The 19,758-nt window shown below is 37.6% G+C and overlaps 1 protein-coding gene and 2 long non-coding RNA genes across 12 annotated transcripts in view; 2 read left to right on the forward strand and 1 right to left on the reverse strand.

Moving 5' to 3' along the window:
- Positions 1-5,719, reverse strand: part of LOC146398664 (uncharacterized) — a 304,287-nt gene extending 298,568 nt beyond the window's left edge. For 5 of the 7 annotated variants that reach the window (XR_014820084.1, XR_014820085.1, XR_014820089.1 and 2 more), the window contains exon 1: positions 4,722-4,840. Coding sequence is in view for 1 of the 7 variants with exons in the window: in XM_084982485.1 (XP_084838611.1) it covers positions 4,722-5,038 (317 nt within the window). In the remaining 6 variants the exon portion in view is untranslated. Of the gene's footprint in view, positions 1-3,665; positions 3,767-4,721 lie in introns of all 7 variants that reach the window. The other 2 variants (XR_014820088.1, XM_084982485.1) reach the window with 2 other exon arrangements.
- The window catches only part of LOC102164643 (uncharacterized), a 1,014,431-nt gene that overhangs the window by 3,425 nt on the left and 991,248 nt on the right, over positions 1-19,758 (forward strand). The gene's annotated exons all lie outside the window — the stretch shown is intronic.
- The window catches only part of LOC110255841 (uncharacterized), a 233,609-nt gene continuing 218,991 nt past the window's right edge, over positions 5,141-19,758 (forward strand). For all 4 annotated transcript variants that reach the window (XR_014820103.1, XR_014820104.1, XR_014820101.1 and 1 more), the window contains exon 1: positions 5,141-5,256. This is a non-coding gene — a long non-coding RNA (uncharacterized LOC110255841). The remainder of the gene's footprint in view (positions 5,257-19,758) is intronic.

Genomic DNA, 19,758 nt, shown 5'->3' on the forward strand with positions numbered 1-19,758 from the left:
GATTCTAAAACTCCAGAACATCTGCACCGCCTTAAGTTCTACCAAGTCATTACTTAGTAGGAAGCAGATTGCATCATGTGTACCAAATGCTGCAAACATCTTCTCTTAAAGAAGAATCTTGGAGGAGCTTGATTACCGTTGTCTCTAATGTGGTTCTTGAATCCATCCCATCTCTTTAAAGTTACCTCTGCATCACTGGCTATGGAGCAGGCTTCTAGAGCCTACCCCAAATCAGTTTTCTGTTCTTCCTGGAACAGAAGAGACTGAGATTTCTAGGTAGGCTTCAACTCTCAAAATAATGTTAGGAAGTTATCAGTTGTATCTCCATTTTACACATGAAGAAACTGAGGTATGAGAATGTGATGATTTGTCTTAAGTTATCAGCTGGTTGATGGAGCTGACCTTCAAATATAAGCGGTGTGGTTTCAAGCCTGCAACCTTAAACACCCATCTACTGCCTACTGCTCTTTTTGTAAAAATTAATTTCTCAGATTCCTTTTCAATCTCATGTTGTATTCCACAAACTTGTTCAAGGTTTTAATAATGGTAAAATTACGCTGGTTAAAAACACTGTAAAGGGATGATAAGGAGTAAGCAAAATGGAATGGCAGATTTAAAACAAACAAAAAACTGTCCTAAGGGGGGTAATACAGCTTGTAATGTAGGAAATCACATTGGAAACTCTACCTCCTTACTAGACAGACAAATATTGCTACTGGGCCTATCAAACACTCAAGGAAGAAACAAATTAGACGTCTGATCCAAAGAGCAGTAAATAACTTCTAGTATAAATCTGATAAAATGGACATTTAATTGATGTTCATCTTCCTTAACTAACCTTGGATCATTTCTTTAAGCTGAAGCACCTTATAAAATGCACCAAAGAAAGGAGTGTGTGTTCAGTTAAGCTAGAGGCTATTCAAAATGACCTAAGCCTGGCATCTCCCTCTTAATATTATACTATCATAGCCTGTCAGATTTTACCTTTGGATTCTTGGATTTATGAACAGATCTTTTTCTGCAGTTTCTATTTTCAGTTCAGACTCCATGCTTATTGAATCAGAAAGAACTTTTAAAGGAGATATTTATGTCTAGCTAATCTGACATGTGACTGTTCTAGGAGTTCTTAGTTGTTTCAAAGCCTCCTAACCAGTTTCCCTAATTCTATTCTTGATTCCCTCTACCTTTTCTCCAAATGGCATCCAGGGTGATTCAAAAACGATAAATAAGCACATAAGTAAATAAGTTAGATCATGCCCCTTTAACTTAAATCTCTTTTATAGATTTCCTTCACATTTAAAATAAAATTCCAACCCCTCATTATAGCCTACAAAGCTCTGCTTTATCTGGTCATTATCTCATGGGAATTTAAACTTACGATAAAGCTACATTAATCAAGATAGTGTAGTATTGGCAAAAGAACAGACAAATACACCAATGGAAGGGACTATAAGCCTATAAATAGACCCACACAAATATTATCAACTGATCTTTGATCAAGAAGCAAATGCAATTCAGTGGAGAAAGGATAGATTTTACAACAGATGGTCCTGGAACGACTGTACATATACATTTAGAACAATGCAAGTATACAGAGATATTATATCTTTTGCAAAAACCTGCACAAAGAAGTTGATTACAGACATAAGCGTAAAATGCAAAAAGAAAAATCTCCTAGAAGGTAACATAGGAGAAAACATAGACACACTTCAATTTAGATACAACACCAAATACACTTTCTGTGAGAAAAAACAAAACTTGGACCTCAACTGAGATGAAAAACTTCTCTGTGGAGTTCCCGTCGTGGCGCAGTGGTTAACGAATCCGACTAGGAACCATGAGGTTGCGGGTTCCGTCCCTGCCCTTGCTCAGTGGGTTAACGATCCGGCGTTGCGGTGAGCTGTGGTGTAGGTTGCAGACGCGGCTCGGATCCCGCGTTGCTGTGGCTCTGGCATAGGCCGGTGGCTGCAGCTCCGATTCAACCCCTAGCCTGGGAACCTCCATATGCCGCGGGAGTGGCCCAAGAAATAGCAACAACAACAACAACAACAAAAGACAAAAAGACAAAAAAGACAAAAAAAAAAAAAAAAAAAAAAAACTTCTCTGTGAGAAACACTTGTAAGAGAGCAAAAAGGCAAGCCACATAATGGAGAAAAATATTTGAAAACATACATTTGCTATAGAATTTGTATCCAAGGTACTCAAAGGATCCTTAAAACTTAACAGTAAGAATACAAACAACCCGATAAAAATAAGTGAAAGATCAAAGCAAGCAACTTGCCAAAGATATATGGATGACAAAGAAGCAAATGAAAAGATACCCAACATTTCATAACATTAAAGAAGAAAATTAAAACAGGATTGAGATATCATTACACACCTGTTAGGATGTCTAAAATACAAAACACTGACAAAATGCTGGTGAAGATCTGGAACAAGAGGAATTCTCTTTGCTGGTGGAAATGCAAAATTTTATTCATTTTGGAAAATATTCTTACAGTTTCTTATCCCATGGTCCAGAAATTGCATTTTTACCCAAAGGAGGTGAAAATTTACATCCACACAAAAACCTGCACACAAATGTTTATAGTAGTGTTTTTCATAATTGCTAAAACTTAGAAGCAGCCAAGATGCCCTTCGGTATGTGACTAGATAAACTTTGGTCCATCTATGCAATGTAAGATTGTTTAGTGCTCAAAGGAAATGACCTATTAAGCCATGAAAAGACAGAGAGGAACCTTAAATGCCTATTATTAAGTGAAAGAAGCCAATCTGAAAATTCTACATACTATGATTCCAACTGTATGATATCCTGGAAAAATCAAAACTATAGAGACAATAAAAAGGTCAACAGTTGCTAGGGACTGGGTGGAGAGAGGAAGGAATGAATACTTGGAACATGGGAGAGTTTTAGGTTAGTGAAATTATTCTACACGATATTGTAACAGTGGGTATATGACATTATCCATTTGTTAAGACTCACGGATCTATGCAACACTAAGTGTAAATCCTTAATATAAACTATGGGTATTACTTGATAATCATGAATCAATATTAATCCATCAACTGTAACAAATGTACCTTATTAATGCAAGATATTAATAAGGGAATCTGTCGGGGGGAGAGAAGTAGCATATACAACTCTTTTCTGTTCAGTTTTTCTGTAAAACTAAAATTGTTCTAAAAACAAAGTCTATTAATTAAGAATATATAACACATAGTTAAATAATAATGTACTTGATAAGTGCCACTGAAAGTCACAGAAGGAATATATGAGGGTAACCTGGAAATATCTGTCTAGCGATGAAGGTGGGATTTGTAATTGCATAATTTCCAAGTTACTTAGAATGCAGATAGGTAGAAAAGAATCAATATAGCACTCTAGATAGGGAGAGCAAATAGAGCACAAGCTGATGAAACATGCTTTGAGATGTTATGTAAGCTATCAAAATGACCACTGAGGTTACCTGCTGCTATTGTCTGAATGTGTCCCCCCCAAATTCATCTGTTGAAATCAAGGTCTGATGTGAGGTATTAGGAAATGGGGCCTTTGGGCTCTGTTCTCATGAATAGAATTAGTGCTCTTATAAAAGGGATCCTACAGAGCTCCGTAGTCTTTTTCACCATGTGAAGCAGAAGCCTGCAATTTGGAAAAGGGCCCTCACCTGATTAGCCCTATGCCAGGATTTTAGACTTCAAGTCTCCAGAACTGTGAGAAATTTGTCCTTTATAAGTCACTCAGTCTGTGGTGTTTTGTTACAGCAACCTGAAGGGAATAAAACACCTGCTTTTTCAAAAGACTCAACATTAATGTTTGTCAAGATTTGTTTTCAGAAACAGGATGAATTTTTTCCTCCTGTGTACTGAGAATCCACTTGCGTATTCATTCAGTTATGCAATCTGGGGCAGATTAAATCAACTAGTCTACTGTGTGACTGAAACTAGTCTTGAGTTGTAGCCACCAGAAGGTATGAGTAGATTAAAAACAAACAAACAAGAAAACCGTACACAGCAGTTGATACGTTTCAGTCTTGAGAGCAGCTATTTCTGCCTCCTCCCCCTCTCACTAAACCATGGCCCCCAGGGCCACAGCTTCTTAATATGTATTTTCTGAAACAACCACAGATAGGACATTTTCCCACTAAGCTACCACTTAAACCCCATTGTCATTTAAAACCGAATCACACAAGCATCCTCCTTATTAAGACATTATCATATATTTGTCAAAGGTTTAAAACGACGTCAAATTTCTCAAACTTAAAAAAAAAATGGGCAAGCTTCCTGTAATTGGATTATTGGTCTTTTAGAGCCAATTAGGGGTTTCCTGGTCCCCCAGTGGACCTCTAGCCTGGATTCCCTGCCTTCAACTTCCCCTGCCCTGCACCCCCTTAACTCTGCTTCCCTTAGTGAGGAACCAACATTTCCTTAGCCGGCCCTAAGACCTTTAAACATTGCTCTCCAGAGCTAGAAAAAGATTTCCGTTCTTTAAAGGGAGGTGCGTTTACTACCACTACATCACTTAAGCACTTATGTTCCAAACCCAGTGACTAAATGGTGAGTAGTTTCTGTAATTCTCACAAAAAACTCCATGAAGTGGGTACTAATATTACCTCCGCATCACAGGTGAGGCAAGAAGCACAGAACAGTTAAATAATGTAACCGTTCCTAGAGTTAATAAGAAGGGTTTGAACCCAGGTGGTGTGAGTTGACCATGTGCTTACCCCAACTCGTGGGTGGTGTCACTCATCCTTAGGAGGCCGCGGGCTGGGTGCGCGAGGCCCACGGAAATACTTGCTCCTGGCTCGCATCTCGACGGGTCTGAGCGGGAGGAAAGCAGCCTAAGCGCCCGCGGTCTGCGCATGCCTGATTGCCCTGGCGCTAATGACCGCACGTGCAGCCGTTCGCAGTGCGCCTGCTGTGGCCGTAAGTGTTGGTCCAGCCCCATCTCCTGAAGTCCTACTCCCCGCAGCCCCACATGAGCCTGCCCAGGCCTCCACGTGCCAGCCTGGCCACACGTGAGACTCAGCCCCAGGTGCATCTGCTGGGGTCTTCACGTGCTGCCCATGGTCGGGGGTGGGGTCTGGCCAGAGGCGGGGGCGGGGCCTAGGGTCCATTTAATCTGAGGAGAGGGTAAGGCCCTGACCTCCTGCTCGCTTGAGAAGTTGGCGTCTGGCACTTAGGACCTTGCCTGTGATGCAGATTGCACAGCTCCTCTGAATTTCTCGGCTCTCCTGGACCCTGCGCAGAGGACCGCAGGTAGGTCGCATGAACCCCTTCCAGCTTGTGCTTGGCGGGGTTGGAAAGCGGGCAGGGTCTCCCACGTGGGACACGGGCGCAGCTGAGTGGGGGACATGTCCCGGCACTCACCTGGCTGCCTGCGTGGTCGTGGGAATCGACTCTGTGACTTCGCGTTGGAACCCACACAGCTGAGGCTACTTAGTTGGCGTCTGCCGCGGTTGGAGGTTTCTGGGGTCGGTTTCTGGCTGGTGCTGTGCTCTCACAGCCCAGGTTCTGCTAAGTTACTCGAACTTCATGGCGAGTTTGTCTTTGTATGTAGTGTGCCAATGTTGCTGAAATACAGGCTGCCTCTGTACACCGATGCAAAATAGAAATGGGAGACAGAGTTGGAGGAAACAAATAGTAGCTATAATGGCCAGGTAAAGAGAACACAGCAGGCTGATGCCTTAAGGACTCTACCCGCCCCCCAACACACATACTTGGAGGGGGTAGTGAGGAGTCTTACAGTTTTTGAGGAACAAGATGTGATCAGCTGGTGAACATTTTCCTGATTGCTGGGTGGTGAGATAATTGCGAGTCAGCATCATCAACCTTTTAGTCTAGAGTCTCTGTGCTTGTGGGCGGCGTATAGTTGACTTCTTCCAAGTGCTGGGGGTTTCAGCACTTGCAAAACAGCTCCATGGACATGGCTTAAAAGATTACCTATGGTTCTTGACTTTGTTAAATGGCTAAATTACTACTACTGTTTATTTTTTCTTTGTATTTCCTCACTTATCTGATTATATTGAGTCTTTGAAGTTTTTTAATAGATAAAAAGGCAGGTGGGGGACATGAGTGGGGGGGTCTATGCTGGGAAGGCCTCACCCTGTCCTGCTTGGTTGCACCAGGCACTTGAGTAGGTTTCTGCAGTGTTACTTGTGAAAAGTATGAGAATATCTGAATTTGTAGAGTTGTTGGCCTCTGTCTCAGCCTTAAACCTTAATTCCTTCTGCAGTGGGGCTTGGGACCCAGTACCTCTCTTGTCCACCTGGTCCTCCAGGCCAATAGGATTCTGATGTCAAGCTTTTCTCCCCAGGCTCTTCCTCGGGGAGATGAGAAGATGCTGTTATTTAAGTTGTCTTGGCAGGAACTTGGCATATAATATATTAATTGCACTTCCTGTGTGGTTAAGCAATATTTCAATGAATGAAGTTTTTGACTTTCTAATAGGGTTTTAGAAGTTGGCAGATTCCATCAACCAGTTAGATGTTACTTTTGAGATATCCTAGCGACACAGTAGTGAAAGCCAGTGTTTGAGTTCCTTACTGTGTTAGTTTCCTGGGGCTGCCAGAATAGAGTGCCACAAACTAAGTAGTTTAAAACAACAGATTTATTGTCTCCCAGTGCTGGCAGCTAAGAATCCATAATCAAGGAGTCAGCAGGCCTCAGCTCCCCTGAAGGCTCCATGGAAGAGCACTCCTTGATTCTAGCTCTTTCCAGCAATCCTTGGTATTTCTTTACTTGCAGATGTCACTCTAGTATCTGCCTCTGTGGTATTGCTGTCTTCTTGTCTCCTCTTATAGAGATACCAGTACCGTTGGATTAGGGCCAGTCATAATGACTTACTTGATTACATGCAAAGATCTTAGTTCCAAATAAGATCGTTCACAGGCACCCAGGTCAGGACTTAGGCATATTTTGGGGCAAACACAGTTCCCGTCATTACTGCTCCTTTTCTGTGCACTATGGCAAGTGGCTTTGTACTTCTGACTCTCGAACTGTTCATAACTCTTCTATGCCTTAAAGGGGCTGTAAACACCAGGAACCTGATTTATGTAAAGGAAATCAGGTCTCACACCAACCTTCAGCAAGTATTTCAGAGATAGTTTTTTTTTTTTTTAAATATAGATATAGATGACAAGAACATGGTACACTGTTCTGTTAAATATTGTAACCTAATTCTTTGCATTTGCCTGGTATTACTTTTCTAGGGAGCTCAGAGTAAACCCACATGCTCTTATTAATCTGATTTAAAGCAGGAGTCGTACTTTTATTTCTTAACACCGAACACTTGTTTTTGTTGGTAGATTTATTTTACCTGTCTGTAGCCTTATTTTCAGAGGCAATCTCAGCATGAAATCTGATACCATAATAGAAGGAAAAATAAACCTTGCATTAACAAAACCAATATCCAGTAAATGTGTTGTAGCTCTGTGTGTGTGTGTGTTGTAGTCTTGATTATAGTATAGGAAGGTTTTTCACTCGGGGCACCCAGTTTTTACACCCATAACACTTCTTTTTACATTTTCATGACTTTCTGGTTGCTGTCCAGTAATGTGGTTCTTTGTTCTTGACAGTTCTGTAATTTTTCGAAAGCTTTTTTGGAAAAAATCATATCTTAAATGTTTTAAGACTCTCTCTCTCTCTCTCTCTCTCTCTATATATATATATATATATAGAGGGCGGGGGGAGGAGAGTGTTAAATCCTCTGCTGTGTCACATCTTATCTCCTGTGTCCTGGTAGTCTTTGATTGAATACTGTTTGGGGTTTGACACCATCATCCATCCTGGTGGTCAGAGTACGTACAGGGAAAATTCCCCGAGGGTGGGGACTATACAGATGAGTTTCAGAGGAAGGAAGAAGCCTAGAAGTGCCTCTCTTTCAATAACTTAAATATTAAAATAAATTTAGATGTATAAAAGACATGAAGTTAGTACATACTGTTTCCATTCTATCTCACATCCAGTTTCTTAATATCTTACATTAATATTGTATGTGTAACAAGTAATGAACCAGTATTGACAGGTGATTATAACTAAAGTCCATAACTTGTTTAGATTTCCTTAGATTTTACCTAATGTCCTTTTCCTGTTCCGGAATCCCATCCAGTATACTACATTACATTGAGTTGTCATCTCTCTCTAGATTTCTCTATGCTGGAACACTCCCACGTTGTTGGTTCTACATCTGTTGATTCCTGGTCACTTTGCCTGTGTTAATCTGCTTCTCACAATAACTGAGAAGTAGGATTAGGTCTGTTTTACAACGGAGTAGTTAGGCACTTTGTCCAAGGTTGCATTATTAGTGAATGATGGATCTATGGGTCGAACTAAGGTCCCTGGAATTCCAAAATCCATGTTTTTGTCTTATTCTTTGTATTTGTGGCAGCTAACACTGTGCCTGCTGCTTTGGCACAAATTTTGAACATTCTTCTTCTGGTCAACTTGAGATTTCTTAACCTCAGTGTTCTTGGCAATTTCTCTGTTGTATGGTTCTGTCCTGTGCATTGGAAGCTATTTAACAGCATCCCCTTCCTTCTCTCTACCCACTGATGCTAGTAGCACACCTGCCTTCCTTACCCTCCTCCAGCCACATAGTGGGACAGCCAAAAATGTCTCCAGACATTGCCATTTGTCTCATGGGGGGGGGTTAAAATTGCCCACTGAGAACCAATAGATTAACATTTCTGAAAAATGAGTAGATGGCAATAATCGGTAATAAACATTGAATAAACTACTTCTAAAAACTATAATGATGTGTGAAAGAAATGATGATAGCTCACTGTTCAAGTTTTGTGGGAATACTTGGGCTGTATGATTCTTCTAGTTTAAAGCCTAAGAATGAATCTCAAGTTTGCAAATATTCAGAGTTTGTTTAGTAACTCTGTTGACCTTACATTGGGGTCCAATTTTATAATGTGTATATTGATCAGTTTTTAAGGATTTTAATCACACTATTTGAAGTGATACAGAATTTTTTTTGCCTTTAAGTTGTTTTCACAGCAGGGCCATAATTGATGCTCAGTGTGTGGATCATGGCTGATGCTGATTATCCCTTGTAACTTTTGAGTAAGTGTGATTTAACTTGATGTGTCTGCTTTGAGTTGATTTTTTTTTTTCAAGAATTATTTTTTGGTGTGCATTTAGCAAAGATGATTCTCAATAGTATTATAAATGTTACCAGTGTGTAATAAAAGTGTTAAACATCTAAAACAATATTAAGCTTTTTTGGTTGAATTCAAGTACATGGGAAGGACAGGTCTTTTGCTTTGAAAAATAGCTATTTTCAAACAAAGGTAATGATGAGCTTGAAAATGCCAAGTAGCCTAGATTCATATAGTGCTTAAGAGCATATGTAGGATATGATATATTTTAAAACAACTTCTGATCCTTCTTATTAAACCTTCTAAAAGCTTGTAGCTGACAGGATCATATTTGTTCCTGTGCTTTATTTCTTAGTCATGGATCTGTCCTGTTCTATTTGGTATTTAATGGTCCTATCATAGGTGAAATTTTGATCTCTGAACTTCTAGGATTATTTGCACCTCCAAATGACCTTAATCAGTGTTCTACTCTTGCATTGCTGATTGAAGAAATCAACCTACAAAGATCAGGTCTCTTATCCAGGATTATTACAACTGGTCACTAGATTCCATGATAGCTTTGGTCATGACGTTTTTAGAAAACATTTGACCAGATGTAAATAAAGGAGCATTAAGATGTAGATAATGACCTTTAAAGACTTGTTAAATCATATACAAGTGAGATTTGAGGATAAACTGAAGCTTATATTCTGACTGTTAGACCTAAAACATTCATTGTAAGCTTCTCTGGTCTTTTAAATCCTGTTTAGAAATCAAGATAACTCATCTTACTGAGCTATGGTCTGCTGTTCTAAATATTCATTTCAACTTATTTTGTCTTGGATGATAAATATGTAGTTTCCAGCCAACATGTACGGAACCTTTTATTTGACAAAATCAGCATTAAAAACAAGTTAACCTGGTGTGAGTTTTAGTGTTTTTACTTCTCAGGACCAGGCTTGTGATGTATTAAAGTATTTATATGAACATGATTTAGTTTTTATTTTGTGGGTGATAATGCTGGAGGGAAAATGCTAAGATGCTGAATTGTATCGTGCCTGGAGGAATCTGGAAATGGTGTGTGGTTCACAGGTGCGTACTATCTTGGCCTAAAATCTTTCCTATGGTGTTATTCAACCTGCAAATCCTTGTTTTCCTATATTTAAGCAGCAGGTTAGCATGGGAAAATTCACTCTACCTCTTAATTCCCCTGGGAATATTATCCCTTTCCATGTCATTGATGCTTATATGCCCTCCTCCTCATCACTTTTATCCCCTTCACTTGTCTTATTGATCTCAAATTAATAAATGACTCAGCCTTTCCTTTTAGAATTTGTTTGCTAACCTACTTATAGCTCAAGTGTTAGGATTTATTTTTTATCTTCAGTATTATCCCTAGTCCAGAGGTCTAACTGAGATTTAAAATGTGGTCTGATTTTCTACAAGTTTGATTCTATCTTCTTTTCCTGTGTTACCTCTTGTAATTGTGTACTATGGATAGTCTTTGTTACAGTAATTTATGATAACCCTACCTTATTTTAGGAAAAATGAATACTAAATGTATTTAGTTTGATTATACTTATAAGTCTTGGAATTGTTTCTTTTAATGTCTGTAGATCTTTTAGAGTTATTTCACTTAATCTAAGTCTCCAGTGAAATAGTGACACTAAAATTACTGGTAACTACTTTTTAATGTTTAAGCATTGTGACAAGGTAGTATAAATTTACTGGAAGTGTCATGGACTGAATGTTGTGGGGACCCCCACCCCAAATTCATATTGAAACCCTAACACCCCTGTGTAACTGTATTTGGAAGTAGGGCCTCTGAGGTTAACAACTAACCTCAGCAACTAAGGTTAACTGAGATCATAAAAGTAGTTTACTTGATTGAATAGGTTGATGTTCTTAGAGAAGACAACAGATTCCTCCTCTGCTCCCTAGCATGACCAAAAAAAAAATAAACAAAAACAAAAACAAAGCAAACAACAACAAAAAAACCAGTGTGACATAGTGAGAAGGTAGCTGTCTTTAGGAATCAGGAACCAAACTAGCCAGAACTTTGATCTGACACTTCTAGCCTCTAGAACCAGAAAAAATTTACTTAAACCACTCCGTATTAAGCAGCTGTTAATGTCAGAACAGCCATGCCAGAGTAATACATGAAAGAAAGTAAAGAAACTTTTTTTTTTCATTTTTTATTTTTGGTCTTTTTGCCTTTTCTTGAGCTGCTCCTGCAGCATATGGAGGTTCCCAGGCTAGGGGTCTAATCGGAGCTGTAGCCACCGGCCTACGCCAGAGCCACAGCAACGCGGGATCCGAGCCGCGTCTGCAACCTACACCACAGCTCATGGCAACGCTGGATCCTTAACCCACTGAGCAAGGCCAGGGATCAAGCCCGCAACCTCATGGTTCCACGACGGGAACTCCAAAAGAAAGTTAAATAAACTTTAATCAAGATAAAACCTAGTTACTATTTCATAACAGTTCATTTAGATTAAATGAGAGAAAGCAGAGCCTTATCACATTGGACTAGTCAAATATTAGTAATAAAATTAAGATTTGGAAAAAATATTAGAGTGGGTACTCCATTTATTAAGTTTAATTTTATTGGAGTAGAGTTGATTTACAATGTTGTGCTGGTTTCAGGTGTATAGTAAAGTGAAACAGTCATACGTATAAATATATCCATTCTTTTTTCCCATATAGGTTATTACAAACTACTGAGTAGATTTTCCTATGCTATGCACTAGGTTCTCATTAATTATCTGTTTTATACAGTAGTGTGTGTGTGTGTGTGTGTGTATATATATATATATATATATATATATATATATATATATATATATATATATATATATTCCTACCCTCCCAATTCTTCCTCCTCCCAACAGTTTCACCCATGGTAACCATCAGATTGGTTTTGAAATCTGTAAGTTTGTTTCTATTTTTTGAATAAGTTATCTTGTATCATTTTTATTAGATGTCACATATAAGTGATATATGAAATTTGTCTTTCTCTGAGTTGCAATCTCAGGTATTTTAGGAAGTTAAGTGTTGCTAATACTCATTTTATTTAGATAGTATGTAGGAGGTACTGCTGCTCCTGAGTTTTAGACACTAGGAATGACCTGGGCTTATTCTGAGATTCCATCAAAAGTCTGCTTCTGGCTCTTCCCAGTCGAGACTAAATATTGTTATCAGTGGCAAATTTAGTTTCAATTTGATTTATCCAGTTAATTCCCCATAATTCAGTTCTTGAAACTGCTTGCAGGCTATCTGGAAAACGGGCAGCAATTACTTTCCTGTTAACACTTGCTTAAGAAGGCTCTTTAATTAAATATTTTGAAATTAAAAACAATCTTGCTGATTATTTTAAACTAAGTATAATAAGTAGTAGTTGTTAATCATTCCTTTTTGGGTTTGGGGGATATGCAAATATAGTCAATGGCTTTGTGTATATTAGAAACCTTTCCTGGTAAAGATGTTAAAATTGCTAGTAACTATGTAACACTTTCACCTCAAGTAAACTCCATATAATGGTTCATTGCACTGCTTATATTTATTACAACAGAAATGTTGAGTTCCAAATGGTCCACTTAAAACTTATGACTGGTGCATTAAATGGAGTTTTAATATCCTTCAGGAACTTAAGCTTTCATTATTTAACCCATTTATTTTATCTGAAAAGATAGGTAATTTTAGGCAGTAATTTCTCTAATTTTAATTCCCCTAATTCCTTACTATTTTACTGATGCATATTGTTTTCCTTTTAAGAATATTTAAGGGCAATAAGAACTTCTCAATTTCTCTGCCGAAAAAATCTGAAAAGTAAAGGAAGATGCTCAACAAAAACGGCAACCTAAGAATTAGACTGGCTGAATTTTTAGAGGCTCACCGAAAAGTGTAACATATGAAAGGGCACATTGTATGTGTGTTTGAAAAATCAAGGCCAGCAAGATCATGATTAATGTGACTCAATTCCATTGACTTACTGAAAAACTAAGATCAGTTACCTTGTCTTCCCTCCTCGTTGTAGTTTTGCCAAATACCAATTAATACAATAGAGAATATGATAGGAAAACTTTGAGAAGCTTCTTTTTTTGGGGGGGGAGGGGGAGAGGTGGCTAAAAACTTAATTTCTGAGGCCTACCTTGTCTTTACAGTAGGTCTTAAGTTTCTATTCAGAAGCTAAATGGTTAATTTTTGATGTTTAAAAAGTGCTTAACCAGTAAGCCTGCATAATAAAGAGGAAGCTTAAATTACTTGTCTATTCCTGAAAATATGTATAGATACATATGTAGAAGACATACATACAGCTGACAAATACCTTGAAGCCAGGTAGGCCACGAGGCCAAATCTTGGTACCACTTCTCAGTTTGTAATTTTTATTTTTTAATTAATTTTTTTTTTTTTTTTAATGGCTGCACCTAGGGCATATGTTTAGTTCCCATGCCAGAGACTGAATCTGAGCCATAGCTATGACCTGCACCGGATCCTTTAACCCAATGCCCTCACCTCCACAGCAACCCGAGCCTCGAGCCACTGCAGTCAGAGTCTCAACTGTGTCAGCAGAGAAAGGTTCATTGTAGGGCCATGCAAGGAGATTAGGGCTTGTGCTGCCTGAAGTCTTTGAAGGGTTTCGGCAAAGCACTTTTAAAGGTGAAGTGAGGGAGGGATGTAGTTAGTTGTTGCAAACTTGTTGTAGTGGAATCTTTTTTTTTTTTTTTTTCAGTTGTCCAGTTAAGTCAGGTTAAGATGTTCCTGTAAACTTCCAGTAAAACAGGTGGTTTCTCTGTTCTGAAATGTTTTAGCTATAAGAGTGGACTCCTGGAGGTCAGAGCTCTGATAATAATAGACTGTGCCTGTGTATGTCTGGCTACAGGCAACATTCTTTTACAAAAGTAGAGCCAGCATGACTAAGCACAGGCAATAGAACAGATCTAACATGGAGTCAGGTTTGTTGTTCTGTATTAACCACAAGTCCTACCTGATTTTCCCTATTCTACCCCAAACCCCAGCTCCACTCCCTCTGGTTTCACCCTTCTCTCTTACACACTTATGCCACTCAGACCCGACTTCTGTTCGAGTGGAACACATGCACACTCAGCCTTTGTCCTCTCTGCTCTTTCCCCAGGTTTCCTGCACAGCTGGCTTTCTCCTTTCCTAGGTTAAAAGGACATAGCACTTCCTCAGGTCTTTCCTGATGTCTCATCTAAAATGCCATGATCCCCCCCTTACCCTGCTTTATTTTTCGTTTTGGCACTAATCTAACACATTTATGTATTTTCTGTATCCTTCCACACAATATGGATCCCTGGGATAAGGGCTTTTTTTCACAACTGTATTCAGCATATAGTAGGTACTGCACTGTAAAAATCAATCTTTATTGAGTCTTTGGAAAAAGCAAAACATCTATGTGTGAAGATAGTAGATTCACAAGAATACCATATCAAGACAATTAGGGGGAACAAAGTCTATTCACCTTCCTGGTTAGTGTATAAGGTTATCTTGGGGGATATAAGCAGGATTTTTTTTCTACTTTTTATGAAGGACTGATTGGCTTTCTTACTTCGAAAAGAGTAAATTAGGCCAAAATCTGAGTCTGTGGGAAATAATTCACTGTATTGAAATACATTGAACTTTTGTTAACTTGACTGATTATGTCCTATAATTCTTTTTTGTTCATATATTTAACAAATGACTGACAAACTTTGCTTCAAGTTGTTTAAAAATAGTAAATGGTAAAGACTATATGCAAGTGGCATGAAAAGAGAAGGTGAAGGCAGGCAATTGGGAGCCAGGATGCAGTCTACTTCATATGAGCTGTGAGGGGGTTTGGATCTGATTTACAGGTATTAAGGCCACAGAAGTATTTAGAACATGAGACTGTATCTTGGTCATCCTGGAAGCTTTATGGACAGGCTATTGGGGAAAAATTAGGAGTCTGTCGCAGTTCTGCAATTCATAGATGAGGGTAGAACTAATCACAGGATGCGAGTTGTTGATTATAAGAGGAAGCTTATTCCATACGAATTTAAGTAATGGTTTTAGAATGAAAAACAACAAATTTTGTAATTATCTAAATACTATAATGTAGAATCAAAATTTTGTGCTGTAAGTTATCTTAAAAATCATCTAACCACGTCTTAATGTACTTGATGATAAAGCTGATGACCAGAGAGGTGAAACACATAGTCAAGATAATACAGCTGGGTGTTGGCGGACTTAGTGGTCCTGATTCTATGACAATAGAGTACAGGATTAGTTTTAACTAGATAAACTAACAGATTAGAAAGTCAGTCATTTATTTCTTAAAATGTAGCATTTTCTTTTTTTCCTGAAGCTACCTAGGTGGCTAGACATTATTTTATAAAATAATGTTTAATGTATAATTTGGAATTTTTAACTTGTTTCCCATTATTCTTTCATAGCTAGAATTCAAAGATGAGAGCTTTGAAATAAGCAGCTTATTTTGGAAAAATAATGGTCTAAGATTTTTGTCTGAAATATAGCTTTGGTTGCGACCTGAGCAAATAAATTAGTTTGATTCTCTATTCAGAATTTTAAAGAGGAGAGTATGAATTTTCATATCCTTTTCAAGCCTCTAATAGCTTTTGTTTATAGCTTAAAAAAAAACCATTAAAACATTAAGATTAACTTTTCATCAGATATATATAACTCAGTTGTACATTAAGACATTTTACGCATATATGTAAGTATGTAGAAGTTTTAGCTGGTTGAAAAATAAATAGCTAGTAAATTAGATTTCTGTGTTTTATTTTTTTTTCTTGCTTTTTAAAAAATAACTCAGCAAAAGGGAAGATGAGTATTTCTGCAGTAATTGATTGCTTGGAATACCTTCTGGACCAGATGGTGTTGGACATGAGTAGAAATCTTCAGAAGCAACCAGATAGAACAGACTTAGAGAACTTGTGTTTGATGCCTTAGCAAATATTAAGGTATTAGGAAACCTCTCTAAGATCATTTATCTGAAGTTCGTAATGGAATTTCAGAACACTTAAGTAGAATCATACTAGAACTTGTCTTTTGGGGAAACAAGGAAATTTTACTTGTCCTCAACATTAATCAGACAATTCAAGTGAGATATGAATCTGGATTAATCTTTTATACCATCAGATATGCAGTGTTCAAGTTTTTGTCTCAAATGATTGAGTTTGGTTTTTTTTTCTAATAATTATTGAAATATGGCCCACATATTGTGATTGGTAAATTTGCTCCTTGATTCTCTTAATCTATAGATCTTTTCTTTGTCTCATTTATTATATTGTGGTTAATATAATAAACCATTGGTTGTCCAGGAGTTTACCACAGTATAGGTTTTGCTGATAGCAAGCCCCTTTGTCACATGTTCCTGTGTCCTGTATTTCTTGCAAATTGGTCATTAAAGGCTAAAGGCTTTAACAGGTTTTTGTTTGTTTGTTTTTTCCTTTTTAGGGTTGTTTGGGGCTCATGGATGTTCTCAGGCTAGGGGTTGAATTGGAGCTGCAGTTGCTGGTGTACCCCACAGCCACAGCACCACAGGATCTGATGTACATCTGCTGCCTGCACCATGGCTTGGGGCAACACCAAATCCTTAGCCCACTGAGCGAGGCCAGAGATCGAATCCACATCCTCATGGATACTGCTTGGGTTCTTAACCTGCTGAGCCACAGCAGGAACTCCCTAACAACTTTTAAACGGAATTACTTACTTTGGAACTACCGCATTGTCAAAATATAATTAGTAAATAGACAGTTGTATAATTTACCGACTATTACAATGTAGTTTTGCTTATTTTTTTATTGTAAAGATGAATTATTTGAAACCAAATTGTTATAGAGACTACGTTTGATCTGTTTTTAACTTAGACTTTTAATGAGGTGTGAAAACTTAAATGATGCATCAATATGCTAGTATGTCATAATCTTTCTTTTCTCTGAGATCTTATAATTTATACTGGCTGGTCTTTAAATGGAAGGTTGAAGATTCACATTTACAATAATCTATTCTCCTAATGATGCAGGAAATAACTTGTTATAAAAAGTTATGCAAAAAGTTGCAGAAGTTTTTATATTATAGATAAGAGAATGCAGCTCTTAACAATGAGATGAAAGATTATTGATTTTTAAGAGTAAGGAAGTTTTTCAGGAATAAGCAGATAAAATTTAATGGAAAGAGTAGTTGGCAGAGCAACTCTGTACTGTTGACTTGCAACCTTTATTTTACACATAATTGAAAATCATTTTTGATATAAACACAACTACTACCTTTTGGGGGAGGACAGAACTTAATACTCATGCCCCTAGAAGCAACATTCTCATAGACATGATGATTTCATGGAACATACTCTAGTCCAACCAGTTTTAGTAGTTAAAGTTGCTCATATTTACTGTAAGCATTACCAGCGTTTAAAACTTAACATCCAGTACTATCCTACGTGCCTTGGACAACTGTTTACTACTGCTGTCAGTCACTTTGCTATGTGTCCATACCCATTGATTTTTGCCTTCTGGGGGAACCAGCCCTGCTCACATGCATGAAGTCTGGGGACTTGTGAACCCTGCCACCATCCTAGCTGAGTTGATGATGCTGAGCACCAGAGCCAAGAGTAGCCTACCTGTAGGCTAATGAGACTGAACAACTACAAGAATGGATATGGCCAATCAGATTAAATATTTGGGAAAATTATGAAGGTATAACAACTGAGGAGGATAGAGAAATCAGTGATTGTGTATAGAGAGGAATAGAATAGGCTGCAGCAAGAAGCAGCTGTGTTGAGAGAGATCCTGTGTGGTCTGAGGTGTGACAAAGAAGTAGTTGACTTGTAGAGCAGCTGCCAGTTCTTCCTTCCAAGCACTGTATAGTAGCTTTTGTTTTGTTTTCTGTTTTTCTTGAGGTGACTTGAGTTTCTATTCCTTGTGGCCATAGACCAAACTACAGTGTGTCAGTATGCTTTAAGATCAACAACATACAGAAACTGTTACAAATCAAAAGGTAAATTGTCACAGTGTTCTCTCCAAAAATGAAAACATTATATTAATCCTTCAAGGAAGGTAGGAGACTTTCACATGAGGTGGAAAGTGAGAGTTAAAATTCAGATGCAAGTCTAGCCAGGTTCTCATTAGAATCCCTTAGGTAGCTTTTAAAAACCCTTGTCTGGCATCAGACCAAGAGCTCTCAGATGGTAATGTTGGAACTTAGTTCCCCCAGGAGGCTCTAAGATACAGTGAGGCTTGAGAACCACTAACCTAGAGATGTTATTTTACATCTGTTTGGATGCAAGTGACAACAGAATATTTTACTTGTGAGTCTTAATTCCAGTTAGTTAACATCTGAAGAATTCTTTTCTCCTAGAGCAAATTCCCAAATAACTTCTCAAGTATACAAATATTTGATTTAATGTGCTAATTAGTAAATGGTTAGAGGGTACTGAATTGTACTTCAGTGGTTTAGGAATAAGCTACCTGTGATCTATGTAGAAGTTGTGTTTGAAAGCCCTAATACCATGTTATCTTTTGTTCTAGTTGATTTTTAACACATTTTATAGACGAAGTGTGACTAAGTGTTAGAGATTTATTACCTTTTTGTGAAGTTAACTCATTGGCTACTAAAGCATTTTCTAAGTAAGCAATAATTTAATATTAGCTTCCAACACAGTAATAACCCCTGCATACCTTTCTTGTAAAATTGTTTTTATGTATATATGCATGCTTATATGTGTTCTTGGGAAGTGGGTAGAGGACATATAATGCTTGGTAACTTCTGTACATCTGTGTATACCTGGCTTTAATATTAGATGCTGAGTGTTACCTTAATTTATAACTGTCTGGTATTTAAATAGAGCATATGTTTATTTGCCCTTTCATTAGCACTGAAATTATTTCCAGTTTTATCATCTGCTAGGTATTTGTTATAAATTAAGTATATCTGTGTCTCCCATAAATTCCTGGAACTAATACTTAAGCAAGCTCTGCATACTTAAGGCTCTTGTCACATATTTTCTCCTGTGTTTATTAGCTATTATTTTGGAAAATATATTAGAATTTATATTTAAATGTATAAAAATAATATATATAGGTTCAGGGTAAAATATTCTGTGTGTCTGTTACTAATATTACTGGTTAAAAATCCTTATTTTGATATAAAAACAGCCTATTTATATTTAGGAGGCAATATACTTAAACTAGAAATATTGTCGTTTGACCTCCCAGACCCTTCTTAGAGCTAACCAGAGCATTATAGACTCCCTAATAGCTTGGGATTCTTCTGTATTTCTCCTTTGGAAAGTTTTAATGAGTTCTTTATATAGAGTCTGAATATTTCTCATCAAAAACTTTAATTTCTATTGATAATGTAGGACCATTTATTATGGTTCTTCTGTGCATTGGGAAAAGCTGCTATCTGCAAACTTTGTACCCAATCATCCAAAAACACTATTGCCTATCTTCATTCACTGACTTTTTTTGAGTTTTATGTCCATAAAAGTATCTGCAAATAATTGTTTTGCTTTTTCAAACTCTAATATCTTCTTACATAATTATCTTTTCTAAGCACTCTGATATTCTTTCTCTGCAGAACTGTTAAATCAGAAAAATAACAGAACACATCTAATGTGATTCCCTGAAGCTGAGAGTTATGCTTCTGATCTTTAACCTGTTTTTTAAAGATAAATATTTGT

Source organism: Sus scrofa, chromosome 11 (assembly GCF_054392235.1).
Source record: "Sus scrofa isolate SSC_HxYL_T2T_F1_AM1 chromosome 11, Sscrofa_HxYL_maternal_Yorkshire_Landrace_v2.0, whole genome shotgun sequence".
Classification (NCBI taxonomy): Eukaryota; Metazoa; Chordata; class Mammalia; order Artiodactyla; family Suidae; genus Sus; species Sus scrofa.